At 40.6% G+C, this 26,009-nt stretch overlaps 1 protein-coding gene across 6 annotated transcripts in view; it reads left to right on the forward strand.

Moving 5' to 3' along the window:
• LOC125351785 (kalirin) overlaps positions 1-26,009 on the forward strand; it is a 439,002-nt gene that overhangs the window by 241,744 nt on the left and 171,249 nt on the right. For all 6 annotated transcript variants that reach the window (XM_048346787.1, XM_048346788.1, XM_048346789.1 and 3 more), the window contains exon 6: positions 5,763-5,885. In XM_048346787.1, coding sequence (XP_048202744.1) covers positions 5,763-5,885 — 123 coding nt within the window. The remainder of the gene's footprint in view (positions 1-5,762; positions 5,886-26,009) is intronic.

The raw sequence follows: 26,009 nt of genomic DNA on the forward strand, positions 1-26,009 counted from the left end.
CCTTTCTCACCCTCCCTCCCTCCCTCCCTCCCTTACTTTCTCATTTTTGGATTAATGTTAAGTTATCTTCCAGAGAGCCATTCAATTTCAAATAGACAAAATCATAAACTGCTGTAGCTGAAGGCAGGGGTACCTTTTAGAAAAGATCTTAGTTTTTTAGATTAGCAATTCTAAAGCCTATGGCCATCTCTCTTGGTCATTTGTTCATTCATTAATTCAATAAGTATTTATTGAGAGAAGTATAGCTGTTTGAACCACCTATTCCCAGGTATCTGCTATATTTCCTGATGGTAGTATTAGATGAGGTAGTGGCTGAATATTGATGAGTGAATGGTCCCCAGTGAGGAACAGCCCCCTTCCTTGGCTGGCAGCTACCATTTGAAAAGCAAGTGTATTGTATATATGTCTACCTGACCTAGGGAAGGGAAAGAAAAACAGGATGTAAGATATCACAAGAAATGTACACACTGCCCTACTATGTAACTGTACCCTTTTTGCACAACGCCTTGTCAAAAATTTTTTGTTTAAACAATAAATACATAAATAAATAAATAAATAAATAAATAAATAAATGAAAAGCAACTGGCTTGTGAAGCCAGGAAGAGGAAATCTTATAGCAGGATCTTACAGCTTTTACTATTTCATAAATATGGCACTGGGTGGAATGAATGAGTTCTAGACCCTGGGCTTAAATTCTTTGAACTGTTTCCCACTCTGTGAAGGGAGCCTGAAGGTGACACCTATGTGGAACAGTTTTGAGGGTACCTTGAGATAGTGGGTATGAATGTTGGTGCAGAGGCCAAGAAGCTGTATTTCTCTGGCCATATAATGATGCCTGGGATCTGGATGCCAGTGGCTCATGTCTTTAATCCTAGCTACTCAGGAGGCTGAGATCTGAGGATCATGGTCGAAAGCCAGCCTGGATAGGAAAGTCAGAGAGACTCTTCTCTCCAGCTAACCACCAAAAAGCTAGAAGTGGAGCTGTGGCTGAGGTGGTAGAGTGCTAACCTTGAACGGTACTTGTGGAGAAGGGTTAAAAGGGAAAAGGGATGCCAATTTCCTCACTGACATTCTTATTCAAAAAGCTGGAAATGTGAGTTATAGCCATGAATATACATCTTGATCCAAGAGGCTCAATAAAACTTTTTTTAATTTTTTTTTTTTTTTTGGCCAGTCCTGGGGCTTGGACTCAGGGCTGGAGCACTGTCCCTGGCTTCTTCTTGCTCAAGGCTAGCGCTCTGCCACTTGAGCCACAGCGCCACTTCTGGCCATTTTCTGTATATGTGGTGCTGGGGAATCGAACCCAGGGCCTCATGTATACGAGGCAAGCACTCTTGCCACAAGGCCATATCCCCAGCCCCCTTTTTTTTTTTTTAAATTTTGAATGGAAAAAATGAGCCTTTCAGGTTTCCAAATTGAGTTTGTTGTAGACTAGGATATTCTCCTCCATTCTGTGAAGCTATTCCTTGTAAGGCAGGAGAAGCTCGGAAATGAGATGATTCGACAACAGTCTACTGGGGAGTTGGTGAGCAAGTCAGGGCTGGATTCAGCCCACTCCTCACTCTACTGGCTACATACATATGTACTTGTGCGCACATTTTGTGTCTTCAGTCTCTTCCATAGAACACATGGAAATGAGTGACCCTTGCAGACAGCTAGGCTTCCATGGGTAAGAATTATATACAAAGAGGTAGCAAGTTCAGGCCTATGAAACATTTGCAGTTGTCCTGTAAGAAGGAGTCACCTGGGAGAACCCTGGTTCCTAGTACCATATTATGTGAGTCCATTTAGGCCTCTAGGCAGGTCTTTTTCTCTCTGCCTGAAACCTCTTGGGAGCCTTATCTTTTGGAAAGGTCAACTTTGACGGACATAATGCCCAAACCTCTGGTGAGCATTTCTGTGTTCCAAGTGCAGATTGTGGCATAGGTGGAATGGCATGGTGCCCGTGGCATTCTATGAGGAGCCCTTTCAATGAGGTGCACAGTTCCATAGCCCTTTTCACTCTTGCCTGTCTATTCTGTTTGGCCTCTATCCAACTATCCTTGTTCTGTAGTCCAACAGGGACCTGGTGCCTGAGCAATCCAATCATCCTGACACTAGCACATAACTCACCTGCTTATTTGCATATCTAAATAGTCATTTAACAGAATTCACGGAAGGTCACTTCTGGGCCACTGAGATATTCAAGAAAGTATATGGAGGCTTTTAAATCACAACTTCCAAGGACTTCAGGCATTAAAGATCTTCATTAATTTTATTGATCCTTTTGTCAATAAGGAAGAGAAACAAGAACTTAATTTGAAATGAGGTTGGGGGACAACATTTTTAAAAAAAATTATAGACTGAGAATCTTCTAAACCTCTGAGGTGAGACGGGGGGGGGGGGGCGGGTGTCCTATCTTCTTTTCTCTTCTGGCCCTTATAATAATTAAAGAAAAAATGCTGACCAAGTGCCTGTGACATGAGGCTGGCTGTGGCTAGTGGACTAAGAATGGTGCACACAACACAGATATCGACCCAGCCTGAAACAAATCCTCAGCACTGGAGATTGAAGGATGATACTTTTCTCCTTTCTTTATTATCAGTGTAGAAAGACACAAATGATCTGAGTAATTCAAACCAGAGGATAATCATCAAATCATGCATGCTTGCCTTGGGAAGGTGATGTTTTTATACTTGGGTGTGAGTTGTTATAGCCCTCTGATGTCTCTCTCTGGGCCTTCAGACATAAATCTAACAGGACTATGACACATCTGCTTGAAACTCTCAAACTCAGCACATCCAAAAGGGAACTCACTCTTTAACTACCCACCACCACCACCCCCCTCCCAGCCTCTTATCCTCATCTTTAGGCAGCACCTGTGGTGGCTCTTTCAGTTCCATGAACCAAGGGGGCTATGTCAGAACCTGCTATTCCCTTCAGCTTTTTCTTGTTCTACCCTTCCCAAATAATGGAGAGCCCTCCATTCTACCCCCAGAAGCTCTCCAATCTGCCTACCTCTCAGACTTCACTGATATTCTCTCATCTGGGTCTCCAGACTCACCCTCATGGGACTTATTGTCACACCTTCCTAAGTATTCCTCTCCATCCAGCCCTGCCTCCTCTCCATGCCCCATGCTGCTGCCAGAGCTATTCACACTTTACTGCTCAGCCTGGGTTTACCTCTCACTGCTTCCAGGGCCAGTGTGTGGTCTACATTCCCAGAAGTCATGTGCCTCCCCAGCCCTGTTTCAAGGTCATGCTCCTACAGCACAGCCAAAGTGCCTTCAGTGCCTGAAACACACTGGGCTTCTCCAGGCTTGTCAGTGCCCATCATTTCCACTTTTGCCTGGAATATACATCCCACTGGTCTTCACTTGGCTCATTACTACCTGTGTCAAGGCTCAGCCTAGGGGTTGCCTTCTCTTCTTCCTTCCCCACTCCCTTAAGGGTGGCTGAAGGACTATTCTCTGTGCTCTTTCAGCAGTCCAGGTTGGCTTCCTTTGTATCCATAGACTACCTTTTTATTGTATTTTTTTCTTCTTCTTTATTGTCAAAGTGAAGTGCAGAGGGGTTACAGTTTCATATGTAAAGCAAGTACATTTCTTATCCAACTTGTTACCTCCTCCCTCATTTTCCCCGTCTCTCCTCTCCCCACTTCCCTCTCCCCATGAGTTGTACAGTTGGTTTACACCAATTGGTTTTGTAAGTATTGCTATTGCAGTGGTTTTTCTTTTTATCCTTTCGATTTTGGTATTCCCTTTCCCTTCCCTAGTTCCAATACACGTGTATACAGTATCCGGGGTACTAAGATCAGTTAAAGTGATAGCAGAGATAAAAACACGGAAAGAGAATATGAGAGAAAAAAGGGGGGGGGGTGAAGTTTTACATGGTATGTTGAAAATAATGCCATATACCACTTGTTTCCATAACTTGGAGTTCATTTTGCTTAGCATCATCTTATGTGTTCGTGCAGGTATAGCTATTGAGCTATTGTGATCTTCTGCTATAACTATCCAAGACATGTACTAAGTATTCCCTATGCAGGGAACCATAGAGTCCATACTTCTTTGGGTCTGGCTCACTTCACTGTGTACCAGATTGTGCTGAAGTTGGATCTGAGTCCATTCCAGATTTCCACATTGGCCTTAAGTTGTCTAATCTCAAGAGCAATGTTTTACTCATTTTTGCTTCTCTGTGATCTTGGACAATGCCTGGCACATTGTGGTTGCCCCATAAATGCTGCTAGAATGTAATCAAAGGAGAGTTTGCTCTTCTGTATGAAGGGATAAGCTGTCATGGAAAGCCGATGCAGACTTTGCTCCTCCTGGCCTGCTCCCATGCTTCAGCTTCTCCTTCCTCCACCCTGCAGCTGGCCACAGCCTTTTTTTGTTTTTTTCCAGTCCTGGGCCTTGAACTCAGGGCCTGAGCACTGTCCCTGGCTTCTTTTTGCTCAAGGCTAGCACTCCACCACTTGAGCCACAGTGCCACCTCTGGCCATTTTCCATATATGTAGTACTGGGGAATCGAACCTAGGGCTTCATGTATATGAGGCAAGCGCTCTTGCCACTAGGCCATATTCCCACCCCTGGCCACAGCTTTTATACAGGGGTATTTCTTGCACCTTTCCTGGCTATACCACTTGGCTTTTCTGGGCAGAAAATATTATCTTAAACTGAGATGAATAATACAGATGATCTTTCTTGGCTCAGATCTCCATGTAGTCCAAAGACATGGTGAGGTAAAGGCTCAGAGCACTGCCTGTTTGCTAACTCCACCCTTTCTCTCCCACTGGCTTCTCCCCCAAGTGCTGCCAGCAGATGTCTTTAGAAATATGAGATCAGAAACACATAGGATAATATCATAAAAAGTAAACGGGCATCTAAAAATCTGGAGTTCTGCATCCCAGAAGTTTCCAGCAAACTTGCCTTCATATTTTATTGGACTGAGTCAGGTCACATTCTTATTTCGGAGATAATCCCAATGACTAGGAAAGGGCCATGGACTGGTTGACTTAGGTCTGGAGTCCTGAATAGCTAGGACCCCCATAATCAGGGTTCTGATCACTTTTCCCTCCTACTGTGCAGGCCTACAGGATGTATGGGAACTGACTAACTTGACAGCACTGCCACTAAAGCAAGCATGGGGCCTTTTTTGAGGATTTCTTAAGGTTCTTATGAAGGGGGGAGGGGCAGGTACCTACAGAGAGTGAACAACTTCTTCTGTGTTCCCACTTTCCCACTCATTTTCTCTTTTTCTCTTAGACACAGAGGTTGTGGTTTCATTTTACTTGCAGTATTGGGATCTGAACTCAGGGTGACATGCTTGCTAGGCAGGCATTCCACCACTTGAGCCATGTGCTTGAGCCCTTTTTTTGCTTTATTTTTTAGATAAGGTTTCACATTTTCATACAGGGTAGCCCTTAGATCACAATCCTCATACCTGTGCTTCCCTATAGCTGAGGCCACAGGCATATACCACTACACCCAGTTTGCTGGCTGTGATGGAACCTCTCTAACATTTCCCTTAGGCTGGCCTCTAAGGACCATCCTCCCATTCTCTACTTCCTAAATAGCTGGGCTTACAGGTATGAGCCATAGCATCCAGTCTGCATGCGGGTCATGTGAAGAATGGCCCATCCTAACTCTAGGAAACTAGAGAGCTGCTTCTCCTGGGCATGAGCAAGAGGGCTTTTTCTTTCCTTCAGTCATTCTGAATGCTTTATCCTGTTGGATCCACAACTCTTCTGATTACTGTATTCCTGCTTGTCTTGTATCCTCTAGATGTTTGACTGGATAAGCCACAACAAGGAGTTATTTCTCCAGAGCCACACGGAGATTGGAGTCAGCTACCAGCATGCCCTTGACCTCCAAACGCAGCACAATCACTTCGCCATGAACTCCATGGTAAGTGGGGAGACTGTTCAACACTTACCTCCAGGCATGGGAAGGGAAGCTGAAAGAAAGGCTGGGATGAAGAGAAGACCTAAGGAAAAAAGGAAAGCTCCTAACAGACTGATTCTTTAGCAGTCCATTTGCCAAAATAGGATGTGCGGGGCATGTGGCCAGCCAGTCATTCCTAGAGCAGACTATGGTCCCTACTTTATGCCACGAAAGGAATGTGCTTGGTTTGTGGGAATTATTAGCTCAGCACAAGACTCGAAGAAGGGCTAGTCATGAGTTCCACTCCACTGACTTCTCTGACATTTTTTGTTCCCCAACATAAGTGAGTCACTGAGCTGGGAAGGAGAAGGGCCTCAAGCTGTGGTGCAGTGGGCAGGGTTGAGTGACTTGGGGCTGTTTACAAGGGGAACAGGAACCATATGGGACACATGACTGCTGCCTTCAAATATTTGAAGGGCTGCTTTGGAGAGAAGGGAGTAGAATTGTTGTATGTTGGTCTTGGCGCCAGAGGTGTCCAGGGATGGCAGTTTGAGGAGAGGCAGTATGTGGCTTGCAGGGAGGGATGGAACACAAAGGAGTGAGCTCTCATGACAAGGAATGTTCTAACAGATGCTAAAGTCAGAGAAGGCTATTTACTAGCTGTACAGCTGTAGGGAATTTACCTCTCTTGTGCTTCAGTTTCTCCATCTGTAAGATATAAATAATAGTAGCTATCTTATAAGGTTGTTTGATGATTCAGTGAGTTAACTGCAAGCTGTTGGAACTGCCTGCCACATGGTTAGGTCCCCAGTGAATGCTGGTGTTATGATACTAATTAGGGTATAGGAGTTTACCAGATGACCTGTATGAGCTCTCTTAACCTAATACTTTGGGGTGCTGTTTGTTTTTTATACATGGTTTCTCCCAACTTTCTTCTGAAATCCTGAAATCCTGCTAGCTCCTTAAACCTACTGCCTTTTAAAGGCCTGCGGCCTAAATGTTCCTCAGTATACCTCTTTCTAAACCCTTTAAAAACTATTCCTTTTTGCACTGTTGGTCCAGTGGAATAGCTCCACCTTTCCCCACATATCTGAGAAGCAGGTACATCTGATCACCTTTACTGTAGTGATGTTGAGAGCGGGTACGTGTTAGAAAACCACAAACCTTGAGGATCACAGAGGCTAAGAGGAAATTTCATTTTCTAAATTTGTTTATTGTTATTGTAAAGGTGATGTGCAGAGAGGTTATTTGTTACATAAGTCAGGTAAAGAGTACATTTCTTTTGGGACCATGTTACTCCTCCCCTCACTCTCTCCCAGTTTTTCCCTCCCATCCTACCCACAAGTTGTATAGTTCATTTTTGACATAGTGTCCAGTGAATACTATTGCTGCATGTGTTCATCCTTTGTCCTTCCACTTCTATGCCTCCCCATATACTCCCAAAGATAGATAAATGTACAGAGTAAAAGGGAAAGAAAAAAAACAGCAAAAAATAAAAAAGCTCTTGTTTTCATTTGCTGAAGTTCATTTCAATAAATATTATTGTGTATGATCTGATGCATTGTGCCTTTCTACTGATAACCTCATATTTTGCCAGACTGTTTTAAATATGCTTCTCACTGAACTTAACACACTGAAGATGATATCATTCTGGCCTCAGATTATTTAGTGTTTAATTGGAAAGATAAAATCCCAGACACTCATTGTGTAGCTTGATATATGTAAGGTCAGAGATATGGTAACGTAACTAAGAATATTAAAATCTCAGGAGTTAAAAAAATACAACAGAGGTTGGTTTCTTACTTCTACCATATACCAACAACTAGCTAGTGGGAGGTGTACTCATCATAGGCAGAGGGTCTGGGAAAATGGAGCAATTACTATCTCAGATGCTACCAGTTCCTTTGCCAGGCAATCATGAAGCCAAGCATATGATGACTTTGAGATTTCCAACTAGAAATGAGTGGCATATTTCCGTCCTTTCCATTGGCCAATGCCCATCATGCTACCACATCTAACCTCAAGTGATAGGAGTGATGCTGGCAAAGAGAGAGAGAAGAATAGCCCTAATAGAGGACTACCAAATACTGTTAGGTGTAGAATACATTTGGAGGTTTGCACGAAAAGATCTATGGCTGCTGAGAAGGTTGTGAGACACAGTAGGGAAATCAACCTGATCGTCTTGTCAGTTCTGGCTACAACATCATCTTGTGTCTTCATCTAAATGTAAACTCATTCCCTTCCAACTCGTCTCCTATAATTATTTCCTACCACCAGCTCACTTAAGTCACAGAGGAGCAAGAAATTGATCACAAGCGATTAAGAATGTGAACTCAAATCTAGTCAAGTTTGATTATCTGTGTGCCTTATATATTTCCCCTGATGAGTTTCACAAATTCTGAGCTGGAATCTTTACATTATCAAACCTCCTGGCTATAAGGCAGACAAACTCATTTTAATAAGCAACAAAGACAAACATAATTTAAGAGGTGAGTCTGCCATTTCCCTCCCCCCCCCCAAACAATGCACTACAAAGAGAAATGCAAAAAGGCTTTGGCTTTGAATTATCAACACTACTGCTTTCCTCAGTTGTTAGTATGAGGAAATGAGAGTTAATGGCACATTGAAAACCTTCACTCTGACAGGTTTACTGTTGAAGTCTCCATTTTTAGGATAAAAATTGGAGAAGTATTTTTCCAGAACTGGAAAGCAAGAGAAGACATTTAATACTCAACAGTCAATTAATATTCTAGCCACCCTCCTCCTTCTGGCCCCTAGCCTTCTCCACTGGAATGGACTAGCAGTCTGAGGTCCCTTTAGCCTGATTAGGCTGGATCTCACCTCCTGTGTAGGGTAAGGGAAAGAGAATTCCAGAGTTGTTTGATTAAATTGCCTGGGCATCTGTGCTTCCTAAACACAGCTGAGTGCCTTTGTTAACTGGGAAGTTTATGGATTTGTTATCAAAAGGAACTTCCTACAAAAAGAAAAAAATGATGGTGATGGTGGCATCCCAAATAGGTGACAGGAGGGAATTACAAGCTCCTGGCCTGAGTGGTGAACAGTGCTGCCAAGAAACAAATGAATGAGAATGTAAGCAGCTAATACTAGAGGCTAAAGACTGTGGGATAATGATCCATTCAGGAAAAGTGAGACTGTGGATGGTTCTGCAAGTTCATTGAGCAATCACTCTCAGTTCTTGGAAATCATATGTGCCTACATACACCCACACATCGGTACAAGAAAATGTACATGTAGCATTGTCTATTTCAATCCATAGGTGAATTGTTTTATTTTTTTCTTTTGAATCCCATCTTACCTCTACAGTAAGTCAGTGATTCCTTATTTTATGGGGAGGCGACTCCTTTGAAATCAAGTGAAGGTTGTGGGTGCTTCTCCCAGAGAAATGTATACATGAACAAAGTTTTAGATACATTCATTTTCAAAAGATAAAGGGAATCCTGGAGCCTATCAATCACTCTCCCCAATTTAAGATTTCCAGCTCATGACTTCTTTTTCCCATTCATTGAACAAATAATTAAAGGTAAGACATTGTACTGACTGCTGGGCATATAGTAGTCGTTGAAACAGAGATGGTTATAACCCACGGAGGTTTTTCTAGAGAGGCAGATATTAAATATATAATCCCACAAATAAATATATAATTAAAAACCGATAGTCTTCTGTTGAAAGAAGGACTGCTGTAACAGAGGGCCATTTGAGATGATGGAGAGGGATAAAGTACATTTTCAAACAGTCATCACAGATACTAATTATCTGTGTGTAAATTAACTCTATTCACCAAAGAAATCATAGTTTAAGTAAATCCTAGATATATAAATTTGATAATTATTATTATGATCAGCTCATAACTTGTTTCTTAATTTTAATTTTCTTATGTCTAGTGTGTGTGTATATATGTATATATATGTATATATATATATATATATATATCCCAGTTACAAACCTAGCTCCAACTAAGGTAAAAATTCTTGAATGTATAAAAAAACTAATACTAATACTAAACTAAGACTAATGTGATATCTTCTAAGAAAATACCACAGGTTGTATGCCTTAAGTAACTGAAATTTATTCTCTCACAGTTCTGGATGCTCAAAGCCCAGGATCAAAGTGCAAGCAGATTTGGTTTCTCTGGAGACCTTCCTTTGTGGCTTGCAGATGGCTGTTTTTTCACTGTGCCCTCACATGGCCTTCCCTTTTCAATGTCATACCCCTGATGTGTCCTGATCTCCTCACTTTGGAAGGATATCAAGTGGACTTGTTAAGGACCTGCCATAATGCCTTCATTATAATTTAATTACTTCCTTAAAGGACCTGTCTCCAAATATAAGCACTTTCTAAGGGGCTGAGGAGTTGAGCTTCAGCACAGAGGGGTGTGTGTGTATGTGTGTATGCACATGCATACAGTGCATTTAAACAAAGAAATAATTCCATAGCATTAAAAATCATTAAAGGAAAATCAGAAATTTCCCAAGTTTTATGTATGAGTTGGTACCAATAAAACCACCAATTATCTGCATACTGAGATTGCAGGAGTGATTTTTCCCTCAATACATATAGCACATATCTGGAAGACAAAAGAGACAATGCATTGTTCTTTAGATTTTGTTATAACATGATTTTCACAGTTCCTGTAGGGGAATCATACTCCTGTATGGGAATAATAATACTACCTCCTGAACCCAATAGGAAAATATCATCTGGCTTTCAGCAGTATCTGAGATAGCCAGGTTTCCTGAATTCTCTGAGGCCCCTGTCTTTCTCAATTCTGCCTTCTGCTGTGGAAATATTTTTCATAATTTCTTCTTCCCACGTGTGGCATTGTCTCCCACTGGGAGTACAGGCAGCTGGAAGCAAGTTGTATCCTCATATACATAGAACAGTCCTGTAGCTACCAGTGTTTCTGTTCTTTCTGAGAAAGACACTCACAGGAATTCCTATAAAACTAACACAACTTACGTACAATTTTAATTCGCTAGTTCTTTGAGGAAAAAAATTGCTAAAGGCTTCTGTCTAGGGTTCTAAAATATGAAATAGTTTTTATTTTCCGTTATTACGAGTATGAGGATTCATATTAGTGATGAGTGTTCAGTGGGGCAGTAGGAATCCTTTCCCCTGTGGCTTGCTTAATAGTGCTTTAATCCTATCAATTCACTCACCAGAGGTTTGTATATTGTCACTTAACAGTGTACAGATCAGACCAATTGCACCAAAGCCTGTGGTATTCCATCTTTGTTTTGAAAGAAGGTTACAAATGCAATGCCAAGTAAAAGTCATATCGAGTGCAAGACAAAAAAAAACCCAAAAGATTCTGAAGCAAATGGTTTCCTTTCCCCACTCTGGAGTTTTACTGTGGGGTTCCCTGTCATCATTGATTCTTGGCAACCCCTAGTCATGATTCCATAGTACTTCCTGTGAGGACAGAATTTAGCATAAACAAATAAATTCACTCTCTGTCTTTGTCTCTCTTTCTCCTTCTCTCTTTTTCATTCTCTAACTTGTAATCATAATAGTTTTTTGTTTGTTTGTTTGTTTTTGCCAGTCCTGGGGCTTGGACTCAGGGCCTGAGCACTGTCCCTGGCTTCTTCCCGCTCAAGGCTAGCACTCTGCCACTTGAGCCACAATGCCACTTCTGGCTGTTTTCTGTATATGTGGTGCTGGGGAATTGAACCCAGGGCCTCATGTATAGGAGACAAGCACTCTTTGCCACTAGGCCATATCCCCAGCCCCATAATAGTTTGTTTTTTTTTAAGAACTGGGATTTGAACTTGGAACCTTGCACATTCTAACTTTTTAGGCAAGTGTTCTACCACTTGAGCCATTCCTCCAACCCCTATAATGTTTTAAGTCACCTGTTTTGGACCATACCAGAGCTGCAGAGCCCCTTAGTAGACATAGAATCTGAAGGAAGATCAGAAGGAGGTGGAGGAATAGTTTTATCTGGTATGTACTAGCATTTTTAGTATAATTCTTTTCCAAGGAATCACAGGTAGAGCTTCTTTAAAATGCACATTCTTTCTCTCTTTCTGATATTTCCCAATCCTGGCAAAACCTCGAGGAGAGGGGTGAAGCTCTAGGAATCTGTGTTTTTAAACTTTGCCCCAGTGATTAACATGAACATTAAAGTTAGAGAACTGTTGTTCTGTACAGATCTGTATGCATCCAGTAGTCACTCCCTAAAATAAAGCAGTTTGGGTTCGAAAGGCAGTTCACTCCCCACCACACAGTGTGAGGAACTCTGTAGATTTGCTTTCCATGAAACTAGTAAAAAAAAAATATTCTAAAATGGACATTTTAGGCCTTGGAAATAGTTCCAAGTGCACACAGAAAGCAGAGAAATTTTTTTCTCTTTTTCTTTTTGGCCAGTCCTGGGCCATGAACTCAGGGCCTGAGCACTGTCCCTGGCTTCTTTTTGCTCAAGGCTAGCACTCTGCCACTTGAGCCACAGCGCCACTTCTGGCCGTTTTCTGTATATGTGGTGCTGAGGAATCAAACCCAGGGCCTCATGTATACAAGGCAAGCACTCTTGCCACTAGGCCATATTCCCAGCCCAAAGAAACTTTTTTCAAGACATCTATTAATACTTGGTATGAACTGTGTCAGTGGTATATAAATGAATGCTTCTCCCTTTCTCTCTTTCTGCCCTGGTCTGGTAGGATGGAAACTTCACCCCAAATTGTCACAACCAAGAGCCTAGGATCCCCTTTCCCACAACTCCCAACTGAAGGACTATCTTCCCAGACAGAATTTCTTATCTTTCCCCAAGCCACATGTTACTGAGACTAAGCTCTGGATGAGTGTGCCATAGAGGTGGGGGCTCCTTCTTCTGCCCCTCCTTACTCAAGGAACAGCAACTCCACCACTAGTGTTGTGTTCTTTGAGACTATTAAGTCCCAGTTTACTCTCGCTAATGAAGGCAAGTGAAGAAGGCCTGAAGCTATTCACCCCATTCCATTAAGAGTTTAGCTCTTAAAGTAGGGGCATCACTCAGGAAAACATCCTCCCCAACCCTAGCTTTAGAACCATGACTCAAAGATTTTGCTTAAAGGTAGAAACGTACTGAAAAAGTCCCAAGTCTTGCCCCAAAGGAAATGACGGAAGCAGAGACTGGAGAAGCTTAAGGCAACAGTTCTCACACACACACACACAAAAATGTCCATAGATAGATTTATTGAAGATATTGGTTACGTTTTAGACTTTTAGATTGACAGAGAGGACTGTGGAAAGAAATGATAAAGGGAGTACTTTAGACTGAAAGTAAGTGACCCCAGACAGTAATTTGAACCCATACTAGCAAAAAAACATTGGTAAAGATAGTTATGTAACTATAAAAGGCAAGGTAAGTACATGGGTTCTGTCCTTTCTCTTAACTCATTTCAGAAGCAATTGTATTGAATAATATGTGTATAATTACTGTTCATCCTGTAATATATAGAAAGGTATTATATTTGCAAATAATTGCACAAAGGAGTTAAATGGGGATGAGATGGTATTAGACAATGGAAATATTTCCAGATAGTCACTGGACTTCAGAGGAAGAAATGAAAATATCCAGAAACAAGGAGATTAATAAATGCTATAATATGCACTAACTTTCCTTTCTTGTCTCAGCTTCTTTAAGAGACATAAAAATGGCTTTGACAACATTGACTTTGGAACATTTATGGACATAACATATAGAAGGACAAGTTCACATACATGAGGAAAAGAATAAAGCTCCTCAGAGGCAACTTTTTAATATTCACTGCAATGAATTTAGTGTCCATCTGAAGCTGATTCTGATAAGATATATATCTTAAGCACTAGAGTAATAGTTATAAGAATAACTTTAAAAAATAATGAAAGGCCTGGCACTGATTAGTTTTGTAATCCTAACTATTCAGGAGGCTGATATCTGAGATCTGAGAATTGTGGTTCAAAGTCAGCCTGGGCAGGAAAGTTCAGAGACTCATATCCCCAGCTTTGGCTCAAGTGATAGTGTTAGCTTTGAGCAAAAATGCTCAGGTACAGCACCAAGTCAGGTCCCTCCAAAAGTAGTGAAAAGCTCAATTGTAAAGTATTAAAATGTTACATTAGAAAATACGCACTTTATGCAAAAGAAAGAAGCATAGAAGGAATAAAGGCACAGAAGACATGTAACACATAGAAAAAAGTAAAATGGCAAGAATAAATTCAATAATGACATTAAATGTGAGAAAATTAAACAGAAGTGGACATTGTCAGAGCGGATTAAAAACCTAAGATCTAAGTGTTTGCTTTCTACAGGAAGCACTTTAGGTACAAACAGACTGAATATCAACAAGGATGGAAAACATCCAGCCAGTCTCTTGAGTAATTTCCTTTGTCCTACACACCTCCTACAAAGGCACTGGCAAACATATTACATTTCTATATATTATAGGTCCAACAATACATTTTATAATATTGTTTTATATAATTGCTTTTGAAAGAAAGGAGACGAAATTTGCAAACATCAACCACTAGAAAACCAGAGTGGCAATACTAATAACACACTTTTAAGTGTGTTATTTTTAAAAAGTTACTAGTGCTACATAGGTACTTTATTAAGTGATAAAAGGGCCACTGTATCAGGAAGATATAGTGTGTGTGTGTGTGTGTGTGTGTGTGTGTGTGTGTGTGTGTTAATGGACCAAATAACATGAAACAGAAACTGACAGACATGAAGGCAGACATAATTTAATAATAATTGGTGAAGACTTCAGTACCACAATAATGAATAGAAGAATTTAACAGAAAACCAAGAAGGAAATAGAAGACTTAAAAAGACTGTAACATTTCAATAACAATAACAGTTTATGCATGAATTTCAACAGTAACAGTTTTTATATTTTCCTTAAGAGCTTGAAATATGGTTCAGGGAAGACCATATGTTAAGTCATAAATCAAATCTCACTTGACTGTAAATTTGGTTTATTATCAGTAGGATTAGAAACAAAAGAGATTTCCCCAAAACACTGAGGAAATTCAATATCCTGTCATAATAAAAATATTCAATAAGTAAGGAACCAAAAAGAACCTTCTCAACCTGATAAAGACCATCTACCAAAATTCACAACCAAACTCATGCTTAATGGAAAATAACTGTATGTTCTTCTCTAAGAAAAGAAGCAAAGCAAGAATATGCTTACTGCTTCTATTTAATATTGGAGGGGACAGTGAATGTAATTACTTGGGACAGAGAAAATTTTAAAAAGAAATAAAAGCATTATCTGCTGACATGATCTCATATATGGGGGGAAAACCATTAGAACTATAAAATTAAATAAAATTGTAATATACAAAATCACAATACAAAAATTAACTGGATTCTGATACTTTTACACTGAACAATCTGAAAAGTAAACTAAGAAAACCACTCTATTTATAATAGAATCAAAAATAATAAAATACTACTGCAAAAAAAATAATAATAATAAAATACTAACCTAGGTACCAGTGGCTCATGACTATAATCTTAGCTACTCAAAAGGATCACAGTTGAGGCAGGAAAATCCATGACACTCTTTGTCGGGATCTGAACGATCCCTTTCTCCCCAAACTCCCGAGGAGAATGCCTGAACCCCAAAATCTATGAAAGAGCACTCGGCCTCCTTGCCTTCCGCCGGCAGAAGGCCAAAGGCGTACTCTCAATGGACTTGCGCTAAGTTGAGGAAAGGTTGCTGAAGCCTCCCCTCCCCCCAGCCCCCTCACATGTTATCAGGAGCGGGGGCGGAAAAGAAGGCACCAGGGACACGCTGCTATGGTGGGATGCGTCTCAAAAACTTTAATAGGGAAAGGCACTTATATAGAGGTAATGGCGGGAAAGAAAGGGGGCTGGCCAAAGGGCCAGTCATAGGCTAAGGACCATGTCCATCAAGTGATATCACGAAACTTCCTTTGTGGGCGGGCCAACCCCATCATGGTGGCGCACACGTGTTCGCCTCCCAGGGGCAGAGGCTTTCTTTTCCGGTTGAGACCAGAAGGTGGGAGGGACTTCCTCCCACACTACCCCAGAGCTGGCAGGGAAGGGTAGCGTCTTGGGAGCTCAGTGCCCTTCCCCCTTCATGGCCAAAACTGAATCCCCAAGAACTCTTTATCTCCAGTAAACTACCAAAAAGCTGGAAGTTGAATTGTGGCTCAGTGCAGTGCTAGTCTTGAGCAAAAAATGTTCAAGGACAGTGCCCAGCCTCTGAGTTTAAGTGCCAGAAGCGCCATGAAAATAAAATAAAATACTTGGGAAGGGGGTATGAGGGACAAGGTAACAAACAGTACAAGAAATGTATCCAATGCCTAACGTATGAAACTGTAACCTCTCTGTACATCAGTTTGATAAAAAAAAATTTGAAAAAAAAAAAGAAAGAAAAAAAATACTTGGGAATAACATAGCAAAACTTACATTGGAAACTACAAACTGCTGTAAAAGAAATTTAAAATATAAGTAAATTTGAAAGCATCTCACATTCATGATAGAAGGTTTACTATTTTTATGATAACAATACTTCCCAAATTGATCTATAAATTTAAGATTTCTCAATTTCAGCAGACTTTTTTTTTAAGTAGAGATTGGCAAGCTAATTTGAAAAAAATTGTATGGAATTAAAAAAGGCCAGAGTAGCCAAAATAATCCCAAAGAGAAAAAGCAAAGTTGGAGGACTCATATTACTCAAAGTTTATCACAAAGCTAAGGTAATTCTATGCCAGTGGACTAAGAATAGATAGATAGGTCAAAGTAATAAATTAATACTCCACAAATGAACCAGTGGTCAGCTGATTTTTGATCATTCATTGTGAAAAAAATCTTCTTTTTAACAAACGCTGCTAGTACAACTGGACAATCACATGTAAAAGTAGGTAAATTTACTTAATCAAAATTTAAAAATACGGGGTTGGGAATATGGCCTAGTGACAAGAGTGCTTGCCTCGTATACATGAAGCCCTGGGTTAGATTCCTCAGCACCACATATATAGAAAAGACTAGAAGTGGTGCTGTGGCTCAAGTGGAAAAGTGCTAGCCTTGAGCAAAAAGAAGCCAGGGACAGTGCTCAGGCCCTGAGTCTAAGGCCCAGGACTGGCAAAAAAAAAAAAAAAAATTAAAAATATTTTTCACACATCGAAAGATACAATGAAGAATGTAACAAGATTTTCCATAGAATAGGAGAAAATAGTTTCCAATCACTGATTTTACAAAGAACATGTTTTTATAGTATATAAAGAAATCTTTCAACTCAATAATTAAAAAGACACCCCAATTTTAAACTGGAGAATGGATCTAAGTAGCTATTCCTTTAAAGAAAATATACACATGGCCAATAAACATATGAAAAGATGTTTGGCATCATTATTAGGGCAATGTAAATAAAAAACACAATGAGATACTATTTCATACCCATTAGGGTAATTATAATGAAACATATTGATAACAAATGTTGGTGAAGACATGTTAAGGTCAGAAGCCTCATATATAGCTGAAAGGAATGTAAAATGATGTGGGTACTTTGGAATACTGTCTAGTGATTCCTCAAACAGTTAAACCTAGAGTTACCCTGTTAACTAGTGATTCAACTACTCAATATATATGCAAGAGAAATAAAAACATGTTCATACAAAACATTCATACATTGTACACAAGTGTTCATAGCATCATTATTTATAAAAGCCAAAACTTTTTTTTAAAAAAATACAGATGTCCATTAACTAATGAATAGATGAAGAGAAAGTATCTGTATAATGGAGCATTATTGTTTGACCATAATAAAAATTTAAGTGCTAGGATTGAGGATGTAGCTCAGTGGTAGAGCACTTGCCTATCATGTGCAAGGTTCTAAAACTGCAAGGCAGAAAGAAAGAGGAAGAGTTAATGCATGCTGTTATATAAGCAAACTTTGAAAATATTTTCCTAAATGCTGGGAGCCACAGCAACTATCAGCAACCTCAAGCAATATGTAAGCTTTATTTTTTTTGGTACTGAGGTTTGATCTCAGGGCCACTTTCTTACGAGGCAGATAGAGGTTTTACTGCCTCCTACCTCTTTTGTGTGACAGTTATTTTTTTGATAGAGTCTTGCTTCCTGTTCAAGTTCCATATGACCCAGAACCTCTTTGTTTCTGCTATTCTAACCGTAAAATATAGAAATAAATATAGAATAAATAAATATAGAATAAATGTGATCTACTTATCTGGAGGCTACGTTGTGGTTCCTAAGCCATGCCTTTCAGGGAACTCTGTGATTGCAAGAACAGCATGGAGCACCAGCCAGCCTATTCTTACCAATGGAGTTCAGCAGGATGCAGTGTTTGTATCTCCACAAGCAACCTTGTGGGTGGAATTTCCCTTTTTTCCCAACTCAGTAGGAGAAATAGATTTTATCTTCTGATTTGCACAGAACCCATTTATGACTTTTGCTCTTGGCACCATCATCAGCATGCAACTTGACTGAGGGAGGAGACGGATGGAGTATGCTGAGAGCCCGGCTCTAGTTAGGTGTGGTGTGTGTGTGTGTGTGTGTGTGTGTGTGTGTGTGTGTGTGTGTGTGTCCATGTGTCCATGCCTCCACTTGGACTTCCTCCTGCAGTCAGCCGGGTGCTTAAAAGAAATTCCTATCTGGACCCAGCTACCCTAAATCCTGCTTTAATTGTAGGTGATGGGACCCAGGATATCTGTAAAAGAGTGAGAAGCAATTTGAGCATCATAGGTTGAAGTTAAACAGCCAACTGATGTGCACCCTAGGACAAACTCTAAAGCTACTGATACTTAACCTGTGGAATTAGTTGGAGCATGAGGGCTTCCCTTAGTTTCAGGAGAATCCTGACCCAGAGAGTGCCTACCTCTTTTCACCCCCACCTCTTGTACCCCATCACCTCTTCCAATGTCTCATGTTCCTTCTCCCTCTAATCTCATCAGCCCTGTAGGGAGATAGGCACCTGGTCACATGGAAAACACAGGGACAGTTCTGGGCTTAGGCAGAGGCTTCTTGGTGTCACTCAAGTGCACAGTACTACCTTTCTTGACCTTATTCTTTAGACAAGTTCCTTCCAAAACAGTTTGCTGAGCTGACCCACAGGGTTTGGCTAGCAGCTCATACTCCTGCCCCAAGTTTGGCACTAGCCTGGCTCCACCTTCTTTCTTGGTCATCCACACCCTCCACCCTTACCCTAGATTCCTTTCCCCTTCTGCCTCATTGTTTCTCTGTCCACAGCTCCTAGTACCTCTCTTCTGGCTCCCATCAACTGTTCTCCACTGCCCACTGTCAGCATGCTTCCTGCCCCAGCTTATTTATGGGGTGCTCTCTGTGTTTACCCCCTGAGCCTCATAGATCACCTACACACTTGCACATATGATTCACAGGGCTACCTACTCACTGCCAAGGAGTTAATTTGTCTGAAATGCAGCCAAAGCTGACACATGCCCCCTTTTGAGGTTTCCTGGAGTTGAATGAAAGATATCAAATGACTCGTGAAACCTAGTGCATCAGATGAGCCTGTGAGGCAGGACACACACGTGAAATATGTATAACAGTAAGCAGCAGCAACATTGCAGATGTCATTCTGAACACGGGTGATAGCTGTCCTGAAAAGGAAAGAGGCTGATCAAGGACCTACAAGCAAGATGTTTGTAAATCAGTAATTTGAAGTATGAAAAGTTAGAGCCAGGTGGGTCCATGGGAGGGAAGCAGTACAGGAACCAGAGGTCAGAGTTTATGACACAACCAGAGGCCTGGGAATGAAAAAGGGCGGGCAGAAGGATTTCCTTTGGCAAGTTTTTCTGGCTTCTTTTCTCTACCACACTGGTCTAAGCTGCTATTATCTTTTTCCTGGACTGATACAATGACTCCCATTTGGTCTTTCTGCATCTACCTTTGCTTCCCTGTAGTCTATTCCCATCGTGTCTTTCCTCTGCTTTCAGTGCTTTAAAGTCTTCTCATCCTTCTCAGAGTAAAAGCTCAAGTTCTCTGAAATGGGCTTTATTTAGTAGGGGCCCTAGTTACCTCTTTCATCTTAGCCTCTTCAGCTTATTTATCTGTTCCAATCAACCTAAGCTTCTTCATGCTGTTTCTTTTTTTTTTTTTTTTTTTGGCCAGTCCTGGGCCTTGGACTCAGGGCCTGAGCACTGTCCCTGGCTTCTTCCCGCTCAAGGCTAGCACTCTGCCCCTTGAGCCACAGCGCCGCTTCTGGCCGTTTTCTGTATATGTGGTGCTGGGGAATCGAACCTAGGGCCTCGTGTATCCGAGGCAGGCACTCTTGCCACTAGGCTATATCCCCAGCCCCTTCATGCTGTTTCTTGACCCACCAAGGTAATTTCTGCCTTGTGGCTTTGGCCCTGCAACTCAGTCTGCCTGGAGTCTCTTCCTCCAGATAGGCATATGGTTTCCTACCTCTCTCATTCCTCTTAGCATCAAACTCAGCTTGCTAGCTCTTCATACACTTATCATTTTCCCAGTTGTATTTTATGAAGCACTGAAATAACTATATAGTAAATCTTCATCAATTTGTTGTCTGACTTTTCTACTCTATTGCACACTTCATGAACATAAAAATTTTGTGTTGTGGCTCCTGATGGTACCATGCCTTGTAGTGTTCAGTGAGCAAATAGATGGATAAATAAGTGGATGGATATGTAGAAGTAAGGTAAGATGTTAACTAAAAGGGCAAAGAGTTGCCTTAATCTTGAGCTGTCTTATGAGTCTGTTCCCCAGAGTGAGTAGGCTTGGGTTTGCATGTGGAGATCATTGCGCCAAGGAGGAAGAGGACAGGAGAAGTTCACCTGTTGGCTCTCTGCCAATTTCAGAGCTGGGCTAATCTGGGAATACCAGGGCAAATAAAAAGCCTAATGGAGAAGCTTCAAAGATGATATTTATATTGACTATTCTCTCCAGGTGTCCTATTTCTTTGGGATATGATTTTTAGTATCTTTGGATAAAGTTTCTCTTAATCATCTTCTCTCTTCATTGATGGAAGTCCTTGCCAGCCCCACTATTCTCATGTATAAGGCAAAGTAAAACATTTCAGTGGGTGTGAGCATGAAGTGCCAACCACATCTCTGCAGTTTCTTCCTCATTTCTGACCTTAGGCAAGGAATTTAAATTTCCCAGAGCCTTACCCCCCTTATCTATAAACAGAGCCTAAACAGAATACTTTTGCTGGGAATGTCCTAAAGATGAAATATAGTCCTGCATTGGGCACAGCATTTGATACAGTGTTATTCTTAGCAAATATCCATCTGCTGTTGACAGGATCAGAAATGTTAGAAGACATAGTCTGTGTTTGGGGCAGCTCCTCAGAGTTCCTGTGGAAAATCATACATACTCATGTGCATCCAATGTTCACCTGGATAGCCTTTCTTTAAAAAAAATTATTTATTTATTGCCAGAGTGATATGCAGAGGGGTTACAATTTCATATGTAAGGTAATGAGTACATTTCCTATCAAAATTGTTACCTCCTCCCTCATTCTTCTCCCTCCCACCTTTTTTAAAACGAAGATTTGATGTAGAAGGTAGGAGGGAGGACTGGTATTCTGCTTTACTAACCAGCTTACAGGTAATCCAGCTACCACAGAGCTCAATCTGGCTAGATGCCAGATCCTGTACTAGAAAAGGCTAGAAGGTAAAATACTCATTAACAAGCTTCCTGAAGTCTCATCATATCTTCCATTTCTATGTTAAAGGCAATTAAAACGACTGCATCCCCACCTAGAATAACTGAGTTTTCCCAATCTTTTTTTTTTTTATCTGCTGGTATTCCTAGATCTGATGCCAGCTATACCCACACTTCCCTACAATGAGGCCTCACAGAGTCACAACCCCTTATAAGGAGGTTTTACTCAGAGCTGAGAAAGGAGGAGATACTTCTTTTTCTTCAGCCTGCTGCTGGGTTTCTATGGCCCTTGGACATATGGTCAGCACTTGTTTTTGTGGCTGCTTAATGGTTTGTGAGGCAATTGCTGGAGGAAACATCACGACAGCAAGCCAGGCCAGAGGGACAAAAGGCCTCATGGGCCAGTATTATCTTGCTAAGTGCCAGGCCTGTTCCTGCTTCTTTCCCCTCTCTAGCCAACAGTGACAGATGGCTTCCACATGGTTTGACCTACTGTTCAGGCAGACTTGACCAGATAGCCATCCATCAGCAGCTGCCCTGCTTGCCCCCTCCAACCCCCACCCCCAAGGCACCCTGTGGTTTCAGGAATTTAGAGGTTTCATTTAGAGCTCATCACATTTTGTGGCTGTTGTAGTACACTTTCAAGCATGGACAAGTTCTTATTCCAGATGTTACCATCCCGGTGTCCATATGTTGTCGAGGTGGGATCAGCAGGTTTACATGGTTATGCTAAACTAATTAATCATAGGCTGATGTCTTAACAACTCCAGGACTCAAAATGGGCTTGAGACTATAAAGATGCAAATGGTGCACATGGTATTATTAAGAAGGAGGAAGGAGATGAGGCTGAGCTTTCTATTGCTTTGACACAATCTCTTATATTCTTACTCATATTGAAAGTTACTTACAAAGCCTCTGAGAGCTGTATGGAGCACTCTCCAAATACTTCTCATAACTCTTTTTGAATAAGGCAGAATTAAAATTTAATAAGCTGCTAGGCACAAGAAAAAAATATAGCAGTAAATGGAGGGGTTGAGCAGAGTAGGAACTAACCAAGAGACCTGAGTTATCTCCCATTCATCCTCTTCGTTTGTGACGTCAAATATGGCACTTGATTGATTTACTATTTTTAATTATCTATTAGATGTATTCAAGAAATACCGGATTGCCTTCAATTCTACTAAATGAAATTGTTACCTTAGCTTTGTTTCTGGAAAACTTTTAAATTACATGATTTTTCACTCCTTATAAAAGCAGTACTCATTAAAACTTGCCTATTTTGGTATATATTCCTTAATTTAAAAGAAAAGCTTTATCAAAGTCAAATGAGGTAGAAAAACATAATTATAATGTTGATTTGGGTATAACTTAGCCTACTCTATTAAAGATGCATTAATTAAAAAAAATTTTAAACTAGAAAATCTGTTCAAATTAAAATCCTAAAATACCTGGCAGCCCTAACATTTTCCATAATGGGGAAGAAAGAAACTAGAAACAACCTTTGTGCCTTTATAAAAGAATGAGGACTTGGAGACATACCTAGGTGATAAAGTGCTTCCCTGGCAAGGCCCTGAGTTAGATCTCCAGCACCAAAAAAAAAAAAAAAAAAAAAAAAAGGAGGAATGAGTTGGATAATATTCCTCTAGTTCTATCACTCATGGACAGCTGAAGTTTTGATTTCCCTGTGTGCACATGTTTTTTTTTATTTGTTGAAGTAATACTATTTATATGTGGTGTTCTTAGCATTTTTGTTGAACATTTGGCCTGAATGGTTTTGCTGTGTGCATTGGCCTTGTTTCCTTTCCCATGACTTTTTTTCAATGTGTTTGACTATCAGTGTACAGAGGGGTTACAGTTACATATGTAAGGCAGTGAGTACATTTCTTATCAAACTTGTTACCTCCTCCCTCATTCTTCTCCCTCCTTTCCCCCTTCCCTATTCCTTCCTCCCCCTCCATGAGTTGTACAGTTGGATTACAGGATACAGTTTTGTAAGTACTGCTGTTGCATTGGTTTGCCTTTTACCCTTTGTCTCTCCATTTTGATGTTCTCCTTCCCTTCCCTAGTTCCAATAAACATATATACAATACCCAGGGTACCAAAATCAGTAACAGTGATAGGGTAAGTGAAGCGAGCCAGACCCAAAGAAACGAAACATAGTCTCTATGGTTTCCCTCCTTGGTAATAATTAGTACATGTCTAGGATAGTCCTAGCAGATCACAATAGTTCAATAGCTATGTACGTATGAACACGTAAGATGATGCTAAGTGAAATGAACTCCAAGTTATGGAAATAAGTGGTTTACCATTGTTGTTGTTATTTTCAATGTACCATCTGATATTATAACACTTTCTTTTGTTTTTTTCCCATTACTTTTTGAATTCAGAGAATCATGGTCGCCAGAGCTTGTGAATAGGATAGAGCCCCATTAGGGAAACTGGCCCTAAAATAATGGCAATGCCTTACCTCCTGTGATGATCCTACAGACAGATCACCACTTTAAATTTCATAGTAATAATTAAAAAGATGTAGTCCCATTAATTATAATAGAACTGAGAATTGTTTGCTTGTAAGTCATTATTTGCAAAGATAAAACATCTCTTTGATGACTTCCCACTGCCTCTCTGACCGTGACAAGAGACCATATTGCCTCCAGGGCACAAAATGAAGGCCCCTGAACCCAAGCATAAAGAGAAAGGTTCCATAACCTTTTGTGATCCAGACCAAGATAAGCAGAAGAATCTGTCCTCTTCATTGAGGATGAGAAGTTCCCTCTTGTAAGCACTCTAGACATAGCCAGAGCAGTTGGAGGTGCCTTAAGTCTATTCCAAGATACAGATGCAGGTTTCTCAACTTCAGGTATGGAAGGACATTGCTTTGAGCTTTTCTCAGAAAGCTAGCTACTGGCCCATTCTGAACTCTCTCATGTCTATAGGTCAAGGAAATCTTGTAGCTAATTCAGGGCACTAGCCCTGAAGTACAAGTATCTGCTGAGGGTCTTGGCGAAGGGTGCTGCGGTAAGTAGGATAGGGCCCTGATTGGCAGCTTAGATCAGCTCTGACAACTGAAGAGCTGGGAAACATAGCAGATCCTATACAAAAGGCCTCTTTCAGGAATAGATGGGACATTGTTATATGCTTCCTGTAAAATACAATGGGATGTTGAACCACTTCTTTTGCCTCTTGCTGGAGTAGCTGAACAACTTTTCTGTTTGTTGTGCTTTTTACTAATACTTAGGTTTGGCTGTACAACTTGTGGAGTTAATACCAATCTGCTGGAAATGGATGAGAGAAAAGATACGATATATATTACATTAATGGTTCAATGCCAGGCTGTACACTTATCTCATGTAACTCACTGTTCTGATTTAGAGTAAGGAGTTAGGGCCACAGGAGTATAAAGCTCACTCTTAACATTTAGGAGTCAAGTGAATGGGATTCAGATAATGTGCATTCTTGCCAATGATCTTTTACAATCAGACCTTGGACACAAAGTATAGTTACCAAAATCATAGCTTGCCTCAATTATTTGACGAATCATTTTCTTCTTTCAGAGTATCCCACAGAAGAAATCTCATTTACAGAGAAATTTTGCTTGCATTTTTTGATGGAAACTTATCATTATCTTGCAGATAATTGAATGTTTTTGTTTCCAGCTGGAGTAAGCCAGGAAGCAGCCTGAAATCAAGTCTATCTACTAGTTCTTTAAGGAGAATGACTGCTCCATCCATTTCAGTTGGTCACAGCAGGAGACAAGGGACCTTTCATCTTGTCATCTCCAATTAATGATTTGGGGAATGAATTAAGAAAACTGAGAAATATGTACGTAGTAAAAGTGGAGGCAAATATATAGGGTTTCAAGTTAGCAAGATTTTGCTGAAATTTAGTTATTTTTCCTGCTTGTGACCAAAATGATAAGAGAAGAGACTTTGAAGGGAAGTAAGATGGTCAGATGAGCAACACACTGTCAGAGGTATACTGCATTGTATAGAGTAGACCATAGTTATTATATCTCAGACTATGCCAGACTTTAAATATGATAATAATAATAACACTGCACATGTATGGGAAATTTATTAATAAAGAAACTGTGAAATTAAAATGGAAGAAGATACTCATCAAGGTAGATTATTATTAGTCAAGGTATTACCTTCGAACCATGGAAGCTAGATAGTCTGAGCACTTCAAATCAGAGCAAGGGACTAAAGTTGGGGGATAAGTAAGGACAGCTGTTCTTGGATCACATGGAGCCTAAAGAACTTGACTTGGTATTCATAGTAGGTGGTAGTGAGCAAAGCTGAGATGAGGTGCTACGGCCCACAGAGAGTGAGGCTGGGTTCTATATTCCTCTAGAGAAAGCAGTGCTCACTGTTTATTCAGGAATAGTAGCTCTGAAATTGTTTCATCCAGTTCCCTCATTTTATAGGTGAGGAAACCGAGGCACAGGGGACTTCAGTAACATCTATGTGAGTTCCAGAGGTGTAACTAGAACTCATGTCTCTTGACTTCTGGCCCGGTACCTTTACGTCCTAACTGAT

This window comes from Perognathus longimembris, chromosome 5 (assembly GCF_023159225.1).
Source record: "Perognathus longimembris pacificus isolate PPM17 chromosome 5, ASM2315922v1, whole genome shotgun sequence".
Taxonomy (NCBI): Eukaryota; Metazoa; Chordata; class Mammalia; order Rodentia; family Heteromyidae; genus Perognathus; species Perognathus longimembris.